General features: G+C 44.6%; 1 protein-coding gene across 2 annotated transcripts in view; it reads left to right on the plus strand.

The window, feature by feature from the left end:
* The window catches only part of Kcmf1 (potassium channel modulatory factor 1), a 67,465-nt gene extending 54,367 nt beyond the window's left edge, over positions 1-13,098 (plus strand). For both annotated transcript variants that reach the window (XM_036181802.1, XM_036181803.1), the window contains exons 4-7: positions 2,371-2,472; positions 5,271-5,445; positions 6,485-6,767; positions 11,055-13,098. In XM_036181802.1, the coding sequence (XP_036037695.1) occupies positions 2,371-2,472; positions 5,271-5,445; positions 6,485-6,767; positions 11,055-11,316 (822 nt within the window). In that variant the 3' untranslated portion in view covers positions 11,317-13,098. The remainder of the gene's footprint in view (positions 1-2,370; positions 2,473-5,270; positions 5,446-6,484; positions 6,768-11,054) is intronic.
* The last annotated feature ends 2,137 nt before the right edge of the window (positions 13,099-15,235 follow it).

The following is a 15,235-nucleotide window of genomic DNA, read 5'->3' on the forward strand; positions in this document are numbered from 1 at the left end:
CAAAAACAAATCTCATGGTATTAATGATCCTCTAAGAAAGTTGTACCTAATTCTGCTGCTAAATGAAGTTTCAAAATAGGCTTGTTTAATCTTTAAAAAACTAGAATGTGTTGGGGTTGGAGAAATGGCTTAATGGTTGAGTTCTTGCTCTTCCAGAGACCCCGGGTTCAGTTCCAGCACCCATGTGGCAACTCAGAAGCATCTCTAAATCCAGTTTCAGGATCTGGTGTCCTCTTCTGGCCTCTGCAAGTACCCACACAAGCAGGGGATACACACACATAAATATAAGTAGAAAATAAAATCTTAAAACCCCCAACTAGACTGCGATTCTCTTTCTCTAAACCTTGCTTTGCTTTTAAAATCTGGCCATGGTTTAAAAAACACAGACAAACCATTGTACACTTTCAAAAAGTTTATACTCTCAGAGCCAAGCATAGTAGCACACACTTGCAATTCAGAAGGCAGAGGCAAGAGAGTTACTGCAAGTTCAAGGCTAGGTAGACCACATATAAGATCTTGTCTCAAAAACCCCAAAAATTTAGGATCTAGCTAGGCAAGGCAGAAACTTAGAAAGTTGGAAGTTGAGTAAGTAGACCCCTGCCAGGAATACCAGAACCCGGGAATGGCACCAAGTGACCCGGATTTCTAGCGAAGGGTTCAGTTTGTAAATTTGAAAGTAGATACCGCAGCTTTCAGAGAGAAAAAAACAAAAAAACAAAAAAAATGCCTGAAGTCCACTGGCTTCTCTCACTTCCCCTGGGCATATTCCACCCTGGCCTTTCTAACTCTGCTTACAGGCCATCTGCTTCCTTGTGTCTTCTCACTGACATCTTTAGATTTTCTTAGTTCTTTTTCAGGCACGAGTTATAAAATCAATCAAACTCTGGGGGCTTTGGCTCTCTAGTCACAGAGGTGGGAAGTTGTGTTTGCTTGGGCTCTGAAAGTCAGATTGGTTGGTCTGTTCCATGACCCAGCATTGACTTCTGGGTCATCTTCCTAGTTTCCTCCTCCCATGCTACTGTGAATGAGCTGTGTAGTCACTGAGCCTGCGAGTTGCACTGGGCACGTGTGCTCGTGAGGTGACTGACAAGCAGTGGAGATGCACACCTCAACTTTGAGCTGCTGTCCTTGGTCCCTCTTTCTTTCTTGCCTCTTGTTAAGACTTGGAAACTTTCCCACTTCAGGGGTTGGAAACCACTGTTAGACCATGAGCTGGAAGAGGACAGCCTTTCCTCCAGTAGTTTCTTACTATCTTTTTTTCTTCCTACTCCTTAGTCACTACTTGTGATAAAGCTGTTTCAAAGTAGCTGTCCCAGGAACTGGTTACAGATCCTCCCCTGCTGGTCCTGTGCCCCTCTCTAAGTTAGCCCCAAAGCATAACCACTCCTTTCTAGGTCTCCCTTTCTAGCTCTTTGGATACTGGCCAATCCTAAGCATCCCTCCCCTGGCGCTCTTATCCTCACCCTTCTCTGCGTTCTCCACGCCGTGTGTAGCTGCTCCCGGACACCTGCTCAAAAGGCTTGACTTCCTCTCTTCCCTCTCTCCTCTCCATCGTCCCTCCTCATGCTGCCCAGCTCACCTGCTTCCTGCCCTGTGGTTTCTTTCTCAACTCTAAGGGAGGGAGGCTCCTCCCCAGTTCTCATCACCTCTGCCTGTGTGCACATTGCTTTATTGTCGCTGACTGTCGCTTGTGTCTCCTGCCGTAAGGCAGACACGGAAGGTAATTCCTCCTTGAACTTGGCCTGGTCACAGACTTGCCCACACTGCCCATCCTTCTTGGAAGTAAGTTCTAGGACAAGCTTCTCCCCCTTTGCCTTGAAGTTGTTTCAAAAATTGCACAATTGTGCATAATCCCATGGTCCATCTTACTCTACACATTGTATAGCTATTGCACACCTCCCTGGTTTTTCTAAGACAGGATGACTCATTGGCCTGGGACTTACTTGCTAGGTAGACCAGACTAGCTGTTCAGGGAACCCCAAGGATCCTTCTTTCTGCTCCCCAGCCCACAGCTACATTTTAGTTAAGCATTTGCTGCCCTACCTTGCTTTGAAGAAGCGGGCCTGAACTTATGTCTGATACTACCATTCAAGGCTGAATTTAGGAAAAAACATTTATTTTTAAAGTTTGAACAGAAACTGCTTGGCTAGACCATGCCTTTGTGGCTCGGCGCCACTGATAGAAGGTTCTTTCTGCCAGAAGTCAGATTGAACTCTTGAGACCAGCTGTGTTGTGACCCTGAGACGTGGCACTGCAGCTGAGGGACAGCATGGCTGCTCAGACCTGCAGTGGCTGTGCTGGGTTGAAACTTGATCCTGGCAGTGTCTCTCAGCAACTGCGTCCTGACCTCTCATTCCGTTTGCCTTGCAGATTTGTCCGATATGTGCGGCGTTACCTGGAGGCGATCCTAATCATGTCACAGATGACTTCGCAGCTCATCTGACACTTGAACACAGAGCCCCTAGAGATTTAATATCCTTCCAGGAGCAGCCTGCGGTGAGAGTGGTGTTCCCAGAGAGAAAGAAATAACCTCCAGATTATTTTTTTTTGCTTGACCTTTTCATAAAAGTCGACTTTATTGTTTTGTAGACTGATTATGCTGTGTTTAGGTTATAAATTGCCTTTCTAAATGTGGCGTATATATACAGTGGAGTACTGCTCAGCAGAGAAAAACAATGACAGCATGAAATTTGCAGGCAAATGTATGGGACTAGAAAATATCATCCTGAGTGAGGTAATCCAAACCCAGAAGGACAAACATGGTATGTACTCACTCATAAGTGGATACTAGATATAAAGCAAAGGACAATCAGACTGCAACCCACAGAACCAGGGAGGCTACATAGCAGGGGGGACCCTAGGAGGACTGTGGCTTATAATAAGTTTTGATTTTACTCAATTACCGGACAAGCCTCAATCAAACATTTTACTATTAGGATGAGAATTTATACTGTATCAAGCTGACAATAGAAAAATAAATTAATAATTTTAAAATTAAAAAAAAAAATAAAATAAATTGCCTTTCTAAATCTGTCATCCATTAGGAGTCTATCCATATGAAAGTTTAAGTCAGTTGGAAGTTCCTCAACCTTTCTGTCTGCCAGACTTCTCCATATTCCAGAACCCAAGCTTCGGTTTGTTGGGGACCAAACTGCTTGTTGTTTTTTTGGCCTGTAGCTCTGATCTTGCACTCACTAGTTTCCTAGTTGGAGATACAGCTTCTTAAGGGAAGGTGGACATAGATGGAAAGCTGAAGAAAGTGGAATAAACCTGAGAAATGAGAAACCTTAGAGGCTAGCAGTAAGTGGATGGCGGCAGAGCATCGAGACCTCCACTGTGTGCCGAGCGCAGCCAAAGCAGCATAAAGGAGACAGTGCTGGTTGGGTTTTTGTTTTGACTTGTCTTCAAATTGCAAAAACTAAAAATTAAGACCTCAGACTCACAGATCCACCTACCTCTGCTTCCTACAACTGGGATTAAAGGGATGTGCCACCACACCCAGCTGTTTTTTGAGTTTTGGGGTTTTGTTTGTTTGTTTGTTTTGGGTGGGGGTTGGTTTTTGGTTTGTTTGGTTTTTGTTTTTGTTTTAATAAAAGGATGAAAAAATTAGGACTGGACATATGACTCAGTGGTCAGGAGCACTAGCTGCTCTTAAAGGACCAAGGTTCAATTTCCAACATCCACATGGGAACTTCCAACCATCTGTTACTCCAGTTCTAGGGCTTCTGATACCTCTTCTGGCCTCCATGTCAAGAGACATGCACGTGGTGCACAGACATCTATGCAGACAAGATAGCCACACACACACACACTTTATATAATCTGTATTCCCCCTTCCCCACCCTCCAAAAAGACAGGGTTTCTCTGTGTAACAGCTCTGGCTGTCTTAAAGATGGAAAAAAATTAAGTGGGCTAAGGATACTTAGGCCTTTGAGTTACTGAGCATTCATAGGGGCACTACAAAGTAACAGAAAGTACATAATAACCTGAATTTATTTTTCAACAAATTCTGGGGCTTCTGGTGATACAGTGTACATTCAGTAAAGACTGTCCCACACATCATCTGGACCCATTTTGTAAGCCTTTTGTGAATGTCTTTGGTTACCAAGGAAAGATAATATTTTGAAAAGTACAGGAATATGAAAGGTACTTTACATGTTTTTTATTTTTTACCAAATTTTAAAAGACAAAATGCTGCAGAGGCAGATAGTAAAGGCATGAGGAGTTTTCAGATCCCTCTAGTGTTGTGGTGTCCTGATTTGTTAACACCAGTATCTAGTGTCTGCCTGTGGTCAGCGCTCATTCCTTCACTGTTGACGATGTCTACCAAAACTTGCTATTCTCACCCGGCTGCCTCTTAACACTCCTGATGACCTTCTGTAGACCCTAAACTCATCCCAAGCACTACCGTGAGACCCTGCTCATTGAACTGACTTCTTCAGGGCTGCTCACCCCGTCCTTAAAGACTCCAGAACTACCAGCTAAAACCAAGAAGCCAGCAAGAAAATTGCCGTCATAAAGTTGCTGTTTGCCTCTGGAAATACAAGGTTGTCTTTTCGATTTGTTTTTTTCAGATAGTTTCTCTGTGTAGCCCTGGCTATCCTGGAACTTGCTCTGTAGACAAGGCTGGCTCAAACTCAGAGATCCATCTGCCTCTGCCTCCCGAGTGCAGGGATTAAAGCCGTGCACCCCACCGCCCGGCGTATTTTCTGTTTAGCAACAACAGCACTGAAAATAAAACTTGAAAACAGAAATTAAAGCTAACTCAGAAACTAGCTGCATCTACAGAATTTAGATGATTCGGCTTGCTCTTTTTCACTTTAGAGGATACTGTGTCTCAGGAGCTGTTTATTGGTACATGAAATTCAATATTAAGATAACTTAGCTGTTTGACCAGGTAGCTCTTGACCTCATTCTGGCCATGTTCCAGGTCTAGAACCTGGAAGAAAGTTCTTGACTTTCAGCACCACACAAAATTCACTGTGTAGCCCAGGCTAGCTTCAAACTCCCCTGTCTTCTGGCCTTAGCCTCCTAAGAGTTAGGGTTGCAGTCATATACTATCGTGCCTCGTTTGTACCTGTTGCTTTATATTTGAGTATCTTTTTTAGGGTTATCAGTCCTTACAGAGTCGGAACATTTATATTCTACACTAAAGGTGCTATTTTAAGCTGCTTATAGTTTAGAAATTCCTAACTAGCAAGAGCTCCAGTGTGGTGGTGGTGGTGTTTCTTTCTGTAAACTGCTCAACCTTTCCTTGACTTTGGAGTCATGATGAATCGAGTGGTGTTCGACACGTCCGTAGAATGTTTCACCCTGGCCGGGGCTTAGGAGGGCCTCGTGCTCGTCGATCAAACATGCACTTTACTAGCAGTTCTACTGGCGGGCTCTCATCTTCGCAGAGTTCGTACTCTCCAAGCAGTAGGGAAGCCATGGATCCGATAGCTGGTAAGTGTTTCCACTTCCTAAGGGCATGGGCAAGGGATGGGGGCCCCTTTGAAGATGTTTCCTGTGGTCTGTGCTTTACTTCAGCATCTGGCACTGTGCTTGCAGAAGATTCCTCCAAATCTTCTCCAGATTATAGAAGGCTGACATTTGTAAATGGACAGTGTAAAGGAGTCCATGTGCTCCTGCATCTCTCTAAGGCATTAGGGAGAAGAAGGGCTTTAGGAAAGATTTCAGAGTGGAGAAGGCCTTCAGAATTCCATCTCAAGGACTAAGGAACTCAGTTGGCTCTTCTGGGGAGGAAGGTAGGGATGAGCGTGCTGGTTTGAGAACTGTGTTGTAGAATGTACTGAAGGACGATGTTACGACAACATGAACAACTCCACTAAAACAAGAGTGTGGGTTGTAATGGACCAGAGTCCAGCGCTGCGGCTGGGGAGGTGCGGCCTAGCAGAGCACTGCCCAGGACTCTGGAAGAGCAGTATCCAAAGATACTAGAGAGAAGGAAGCAGCGAGAATGTAAGGCCACACTTAGAAATGCTCCGGACTCTGGGATTTCATCCTGCTGATTCCTCTGATTAAATGATCAGAGATGAGAATGTTGATGTCTGGGTTGGGAATTTAGCTCAGTGGTAGAGCACTCGCCTAGCAAGCCCAAGGCCCTGGGTTCGATCCTCAGCTTTAAAAAAAAAAAAAGAATGTTGATGTCAGGGTGCCAGGCCCTGTTCTGAAAGCTAGAAATAAACAGTAGGCTTGACCCTGCCTTCATGCTGCTTCTATTAAGAGGGCTTGGGTATGATCCCACCTGTAGGTGAGTCTTCAATCTAAATAAGAAGTATAGGTGTATTATGGAATAATTTTCTCCGAAGTTCTGCCCGAGCAGGCACAGTTGTATGTAGGTTTGTGGTGGTGTTGGGTCCTTGGGTAACGAGTATGTTGCTTGAACTTCTCTGTTCACAGCACTAGATTTTCTCTGCTGAAAGAGTGATCCGTAGCACTTGGTTTTCCTGAGTTGATTGACTGTCTGCATTTCCATTGGCAGAGCTGTTATCTCAGTTATCAGGAGTGAGACGTTCTGCAGGAGGACAGCTTAACTCTTCAGGCCCTTCCGCTTCTCAGTTGCAACAGTTGCAGATGCAGCTGCAGCTTGAGCGGCAGCACGCGCAGGCAGCACGTCAACAACTGGAGACAGCTCGCAACGCAAGCCGGCGCACTAACACAAGCAGCGTCACCACTACAATCACACAGTCCACGGCCACAGCCAACACAGCCAACACAGAGAACAGCCAGCAGGCTCTCCAGAACTCCCAGTTCCTTTTAACAAGGTAGGATGCTTTGTTGACACTGGCCAGTCTAGTGAGCATTGCCTTTTGTAAATTCATCCACTTGAGAACTCTGCTTTTGATCAGACCCTTACAACTAACAGCCCTCCAGTTAAAATCACCTAGTTAATGTTTCCCCAGGAACATGAAAAATCATTGTTTCAGATAAAGTAAATACGTTGGTTTTTGTGTTCACAGGGTGTAGATCATCATTGAAACTATTTTCTTTTCCTATATTACACATAACACTTAAAACAGTGTCGTTTCATTTATGTGTTCTTTATCAGCTAAATTCATTTCACAATTGATGTTGTTTCTGATGTTCCATTAGAGTGCTGAGGTGCATTAGAAAGGACAAAAGAGGGCTTAGAGACGGCTCAGTGGGTAGAATGCTTGCTGCATCAGCCTGAGAACCTGAGTTGATCCCCAGCGTCCATAAAAAGTAGCATGTTTCCGTTATCCCTGAGAGGTAGAAACGAGAGGATGGGGGGGGGGGTCAGGCACTGACTGATGTAGCGTGAATTCTAATTGGCCTTAATAATAAAACCCTGAGTCAGATGTCGGGTAAATGCTGAAAAATCAGAGAAGCAAAGGATCTGGCCAAAGTCACCTTACCTCCAAAACTTCTCAGACCAAAAAAGGGTGAGCTCTGTCTCCGTTCCTCCTTGTCACTTCCTCCCTCTGCCATATCACTTCTTATCTGTTGTCTATACAGATCTCCAGACCTCTAATGGTTAGCTAATGGCTAGCTCCGCCCTCTGATCTTGAGGCAGGCTTTATGTGTTAGAGCACTGAGGACACATCACCACCCTGACCACCAGCCTAGCCAGTACCGGGGAGCTTCAAATCTAATGAGAAACTGCCTCTTGAGAGCTGAGATGGAGAGCAGTGGACACTCAGTGCCAGCCTCCAGCCTCCACAGACTGAAACAGACGCTCGTGTATCCACCACACACACTGATACGTCCCAGGACAAAAACTTTCATGAGTTTCCAAAGTTAGTACCCAAACTAAGTTCTTAGGATTAGTACCCAAAGTATCTTTATAAAATGCTTACCATGCTGTCAGTAATACTCAGTACATACAGTAAAAACTCAGCGCACTGGCTGAAGTTCTCATGTGCCTCTAAAGCTGCAATGGAGGGTTGGGGTGTGTCTGCTAGAGAGTGCTTGCCTAGCACGGACAGTGGTGCAGCCTGTAATGTCAGAAAGGCCAAGGCTATCCTCCCCAGAGTTCATGCTCAGCCTGGGACACCTGAGACACTATCAAAGGGCTAGAGGTGGCTGCTCTTTCTGAGGACTTGGCTATAAATCCTTTTACAGAATGGTAGCATGAAAATGAATATATAGAATACAACATGGGGGGCCCCAGCGGATAAGGTAGAGGCAGGAAGATCAGGAGTTCAAGGTCATCCTCAGCTATCTGATGAGCTTGAGGACCACCCTTGACTGCATGAGAATCAAGTCTGTAAACTATAATTTGTACGGTGCCTCTTCGGGACCTGAGAGGAAACTGCTGTAATTTCTACTACTCTTTCATCTCACACTGAGATCTCCGTGTGGTAGCTCACGTGCAGGGTAGGAACGCTAGGGTAGAATGAAAAGTGTTTGGGGACCCTTAGTTTAGAGCCCCAACTTTGCTACTTAATACATTTAGCCCTTAGACGGACCGCTGCCCCCTTCAAACTTTCAAACTTCAGCTCTGTCGTCAGGGTCCCCCAGGAATCCCCCATTTGTAAGAGGATTTTTAAAATACTGATCATTGTCATTTATTGTGGATTTAAGGAGACATTCTGTCTTTGCAGAGATGGCCCCCCCACCTTTTTTTTTTTTTTTTTTTTTTTTTTTTTTTTTTTTTTTTTTTTTTTTGCCTGTCCTGGATCTCGCTCTGTAGACCAGGCTGGCCTTGAACTCACAGAGACCTGACTCTGCTTCCCAAGTGCTGGGATTAAAGGTGTGTGCCACCGCCACCCAGCCCAGTTTGAAGACCTTAAGCTTCTTTTTGGGTCTGAAACAAAACTAACCCATGAACATTGAGCCCTTGTGTCAGATTTTACCTGCCCCTCAAGAATTAGGCATTTTTTAGCTACTTCCCTTAAAGTTAGAACAGTATTGAGTTTGAATCTTAACAGCAGGGGAAGCTGTCTCTTGATGTCTCTAGTTCATCTGATACTATGTTACAGATGGACTTCTGTCTAGATCCCTGTCCCACGTTGCCCAAAGGCCTTTGCCAAAGCTGAGCACATAGCAAACAATGAGCCGTTATAGCACTTTGATAGTTGGGTTGGGAATGTATAGCCATTACTCAGGCTCCAGTCTGTCACTACTCCCCGTGACATTCTTAAAGTACTCTTAACCACGGGTTCCCTTTCAGTGTGGTTTTCGTGGCGGTTGACTACCCCCATGTACTCTGCCCCCTTGGAGTTCTCTAGTTTAGCTCTTCCCGTGTCTGAGCCACAGATCTCATTATTCCCATGTGCTTTTTAACTGAGACTTTGAGCAAGTGAGCTAATCTCTGCTTGAGTTTCCTCTTCCTGTAAAATGGTCAGTCTCCACCGCTGGGCACAGAAGGGTGCACACAGAACAGTCAGCCCTGCTGTCAGCACAGCATGTGCATCCTCTGTGATTGGGGGGGGGGGGGGGCGGCCAGACAGCAGGAGCAGGTCCCAGGTGGTGAGCTGCCCAGTGGTCTGTATGCTCCCGCCATATGTGCCTCCTCCACAGCCCTCACTGCCCAATGCCCTCTGGTTTGCTCCTCTCCTGACCCAGAGCTACAGCTGCCTGCTTTGCCTGTCACTGAAATGGAAAAAGAGAAGATCAGTACTGACACCAAGCAGATTTTCCCCTAGTTGTTGGGGTTTTTGTTTGTTTTAAGAGTTATTTATCATGTACACAGTGTCCTGCCTGCATGTGTCCCTGCAGGCCAGAAGAGGGCACCAGATCTCATTACAGATGGTTGGGAGCCACCATATGGGTTGCTGGGAATTGAACTCAGAACCTCTGGAAGACCAACCAGTGCTCTTAATTTCTGTGCCATCTCTCCAGTTTTTGTTTTTCAAGACAGGGTTTCTCTGTGTAACAGCTCTGGCTGTCCTGGAACTCGCTTTGTAAACCAGGCTGACCTTGAACTCAGAGATCTGCCTGCCTCCCGGAGTGCTGGGATTAAAGGCATGTGGTTATGCCTAGCTGGTTTTGTTCTTTAATGGAAGAACTTGACCCATTTTAACAAGTTGATAACAACTAATAGTAATAGGTAATAAGTATGATTTTCAACTTTTTTTTTTTCTACCTTCCAAGTGCTGGGATTGGAGGTGTTCACCACCACAGCTGGCTGGGTTTCAAATTTTAACATCTGACCAGGTTGTGTGGGGCTGACCCATGGTTTCCCAGCCAGTGACTGTCATATCTATGTTACCAGACTCTGGTAGGAAAATGATATGATGGACTGATGAGGTAGCGTAGCAAATCCAGTAGTCTCTGAGTTCAATCCCCAGAGTCCATGTAGGGTAGAAGGAGAGAACTAACCCCACAAGTTGGCTTGAATTCATACATTCACCATGACACACCACACACATTTAAAAAGAGAAAGACGATGTGGTAGCATAAGCCTTAACTGTAGCACTGGAGAAACAAAAATGGATGGATCTCTAAGAGTTCAAGGCCAGTTTTCTTGTCCTACATAGCAATTTGCCAGCCATCCAGTAATAAATACCCTGACAGAAAGGAAAAATGTGGAGAAGAAGAAAAGGAAAATGGCATGGTGTGTGCCTTCTTGAGTTTTTGTGCATACCTTTATTTCATTAAAGTAAAGTAGAAAAGAGACGAGTCTGAAGTGGTTTAGGATTCAGTTTTTCAGCTGTACGTTCGGGTTGCTGTGGATTGGTTCTGTGAGCAGGGTCACGGCTGTGTGCACTTCACTCTCCACAGGTGAAATTCTGACTGGGGGCATCACTCTTCCCAGAACAGTCTTTTAGCAATGGCTTTGTTCAGTTGTTCAGAGAGCTTTCCTCCAGAGGAAGCACGCGTTTTGTTTCTGTATTTGCTTGTTTGTTTTGTTCTTTGTTGGTTGTTTTTTTTTTTTTCTTTTCCATATCATTGAATCTATTGAACACAGGTTTGTACTTCAGGAACATGACTTCTTCTACAGTGTGGGGATTTATTGATCTGCACATACCTGAGATCCTGACGCCACCAACCAGAATGTTTGCTTGTCCCATGCAGACTGTAAAGTTGGCCTCACCGTGCATTAGTCAATGACTTCTTACCCATACAGTCTTTTCTTACCTCTACAGGTTGAATGATCCCAAAATGTCTGAAGCAGAGCGCCAGTCCATGGAAAGCGAGCGTGCAGACCGCAGCCTGTTTGTCCAGGAGCTCCTTCTGTCCACATTAGTGCGCGAAGAGAGCTCGTCCTCAGATGAGGATGATCGGGGGGAGATGGCAGATTTTGGTGCTATGGGCTGTGTAGATATTATGCCTTTAGATGTTGCTCTAGAAACCCTAAATTTAAAAGAGAGTAATAAAGGAAAAGAGCCTCCACCACCTCCTCTTTGATGGCCCCCCCACTCGCAGACACTGTCCTCTGTGCTGCATTTGCCAATGAAAGTGGACAACAGCTATCCTGGGTTTGTTTGGTGATTGTAATTTCAGGTCTGTCACTCTTGTTACATTGTGTACATTCAAAAGGAAGAGAGAAAATATATACGATAATCATTTCCACTTAACTAATTTTTACTTCTGGCAGGTAAACGTAGGTAGCAGTGCAGGGTGACCTCTGCTTCCTGCACTTGACATGCAAAAGGCTCTCCTAATACTCCACATTCAAACTGAAGAGGAAAATTGAGATCTCTAATGAAGCTGCTGTGTGTATTTATGAATATTAATGAATAAAAACTGCTTGGATGGTTTACCTAACTACTGCATGAGGTTTTTTGCAGCGTGCATGAGTTTCAGTGACCTTGTTATTTAAGAAAAATTAAATACAAGGAGTAAAACTTTAAAAAATAAAATTAAAAAAAATAAAAACAAAATACAAAGCCCAAAGCTTTTCCAACATTATTCACTGGTTACAAGGCAGAGTAGCTTTTGAATAATGTCTGCCTGACTCACCCGTATCCGTGTGCCTCCTATGCACAAAGCCAGCTCTGCAGTGGAACCTGGGGATCCTAGCCAGGTGTGACACTCCGCTGTGTGACTGTCCTTTCTCCCTCTTAACCATCTCGCTCCTGCGGAGCCGGCCTGTCTAGCTCATCAGTACAAGACACACGGGAAAGGCGGATCTGCTGCAGGGGTCTCTGTGCCCTTTAAACAAATCTTGTTTGTGTTGTTGAAAGTTTTTCTTTTTTGTGGTTGTTTAAATTTTTTTGATTGTTAAATATGTTCATTCAGGTGTAGATGAATTTCATTTATTCACTGTTCAGCAAAGTTAACCTGAATTATGTTGTCTTGTTTTTAAGAATCTCACATTCTCAATCATACTTTGTGTTATTTATGTATTTGTAGTTTGCTGAGACAGATCAGTATCAGGGGAGCCCCTGAGGATTTGCCTTCCCAGATTTTGTCAACCAAATTCTTAATCTGATTTGAGCACCTTTATTTTATTGGGGGTTTCTCCCTGGCATACAAAGTAGTCTTTCAATTGAATCATGCCACCTATATGCCTATATTATTAATCCTGTGTATAAAAATAATAAAAAAAGTAGAGCTTCTTGGTCGGTAGGGGGTTTTGAGGATGAGTGCTTTTATGTTTCAGTTTTTCACACTAGCTCCAAGAAGGGCCAGTGGGTCTGGGGATGGGGCAGTTTTTGGAATGTAAACTTAGGACTTTGAAAAAAAGGTGCACAGCTTCTGATAAATTTCTAACTAGACTTAACCTAATCATGTCTGGCTCCAGTCCTCTTCCCTGTGAGCCCTCCTCACTGTTTGCTCTCCTCTCTCTCCACCATCCTGTCCTTTCCTCTCTGTTTCCTCATGACAAGCATACAGACTTGAACCCCCCGGGTGTTCTCAAGAACTGTGAAGTCCATGTTCATCCAAACGTACCAAAAACAGAAGTCACCTTACATGTCTACAAACTGTTGCTTCTCCTCGGGAACGTCAGACTCCACCAACTCCAGATACAGTAGCTGTTCCCTTGCTCTCTGTGATGGAAATGTTTTCAAGGGAACGCCTTTCACTGGGCTTCTGGTTGTACTAGAAGTCAAGTCTAGTAGAGATTTTTCTTTTTTAATCGGTTGTTGAGAAGTTTCAGAAGTCCATTTGCCAGCTGTGGTCGTTTCAGACACATCTGCACATAACTCACACATTTCAATAAAGCGTTTTCAAGACTGTTGGCCACTTGAATTTCTTTGGTGTTCAATTAACGTAATCGTTTTTTCAGATTTTTTTTTTTTTTTTTTACGTCTCTAATGCAGTATTTTTTGCTTTTTGTGCTAAACGTGGAGACACTGGTTTTGTGTGAATGTATAACTTTGGATGTGAGAAAGTAACTGCCAATTATGTACTTACCCTTTTCTGCACAAATTCTGGGTAAACCTAAAATCCTCCATTTTCAGCGTGGTTTTAGGGAACAGCGATAAGTCTTTTCAGGGCAGTTTAATTTAGAAGATGGATTTAACCCTTCAGAAGGCCTAGCGGTTCGTAAGAGTCCATCTCATGTAGAATATTGTATATTAATGATTTTTATCAGCTATTTTACAAATACCTCACCTCATCCTGTATGTAACCAATAATGTATTATTTTAGGGTAGAAAGACACAGATTATCAATATAAAATATATTTAAGCCCTTGGAATTCTTGTGTCCTTTTTCTTTAGTTCCCGAGCCATCGTGTTATTGGATGTACTTGACTGGACAGGTTGCATCAGTTCTGCAGGGAAGGACCAATCCTGATTTGAGAGCTCCACACTGTGAAGTTTGGAGTGTCCGTGAGATCAATGTAGGCCTACAGTTCTTGCCTTCTCTTCTTGTTTGGAGCTAATTGTGCTCAAGATGTTCTAGAAGGAGCTTAAGTTCATCATTCGTAGAAACCAAAACTATGTAGACTTCAGAGGGTGTCTGTGGTGTCCTTGTGGTTTGCAGAGAGGAATGTGTGGTGCATTAAGACTCCCAGTTGACCCTGGACCCCATGACCTTGTGAAGGGGCCCTGTGGGCACCATAGGGAACAGCAGAACTTGGAGCATAATGGAACAAGTTGACCCTCCCCACGGTTTCGGTTCTTTCATTGACTTTCTGTTCAACTCAACAGAGAATGAGTAGAAACCGTGAACAGTGGATTTCTTTGTTCACACTCAGAAGATGACATTTTGTGTGAAATGTGGTGTATCGAGGTGACATTGCTGTTTTGCTTCACTTTCATTCACAGAATTAGAGCGTAGACTCGCCAAACCAGATAGTCCGGTGGTGGTGGTGGTGGTGGCGGTTGGTTTTAGATTAGTTGGGTTGTTTCTGTTTGTTGGTGTGTACTTTGTTTTGTTTTGTTTGGAGCTAGGGTTAGATATAGCCCAGGCTGGCCTCCAACTCTCAAAGTAGAGGTGGACTTTGTTCTCCTAATCCTGTCTACTTCCTGAGTGCTGGGATTAGTCATGCACAAAGTAGTGGGGGTTTTGTTTTGTTTTTTAGTTTTCTCTGTGTAGACCAGGCTGGCCTCAAAGTCAGAGATCTGCTTGCCTTTGTCTCCACCTCCTGAATGCTGGGATTAAAGGTGTGCACCACCATACCTGGCCAAAGTCATGGATTCTTCTGTAGCAAATATCTGTGACCTCCAAATATAGTTTGGGGTGGCTTGTACCTTCCCGGCCCTCCATTTTCCTCTCTTGACATTTTTTTGAGCATAGTATTTTCTTTAGTACCCAATCGGTGTTTAAGGTCACCAAGCCCTCCCCCCCCCAGCTGAGGACTGAACCCAGAGCCTTGCGTGATCTACCACTGAGCTAAATCTCCAACCCCAAAGTCTGTGTGTGTGTGTGTGTGTGTGTGTGTGTGTGTGTGTGTGTGTGTGTGTGTGTGTTGTTTTTTCGACAGGGTTTCTCTGTAGCTTTGCGCCTTTCCTGGATCTTGCTCTGTAGACCAGGCTGGCCTCGAACTCACAAAGATCCACCTGCCTCTGCCTCCCGAGTGGCTGGGATTAAAGGTCTGTGCCACCATCACCCTCACCAAACCTCTTGTGTCTTCTAATCTGGGGGCTCCATCTTCAGACAAAGGAAAGGAAGAGTTGAGTTCTCTGCCTGAGTCCTAGCTCTCGTTCCCAGGAGAATGCTGTACCCCACAGCAGTGTCCACTCGCTGAGCGGTATTTAATTGCTGCTGAGCAAGGCGCAGACATCCTGTTCCTGCTTCAGGCAATAGGAAGTGGAAGGCGGGTGGGAACTGGGTGGCAGAGATAGAAGAGGGTAAAGTAGAAAAGGAGCCGTGGTAGACCATGTTGGAGATTGGAGTCTGGGGGCTTAGGGAGTGGATCCCTGCAACAAAGGGA

This window comes from Onychomys torridus, chromosome 3 (assembly GCF_903995425.1).
Source record: "Onychomys torridus chromosome 3, mOncTor1.1, whole genome shotgun sequence".
Classification (NCBI taxonomy): domain Eukaryota; kingdom Metazoa; phylum Chordata; class Mammalia; order Rodentia; family Cricetidae; genus Onychomys; species Onychomys torridus.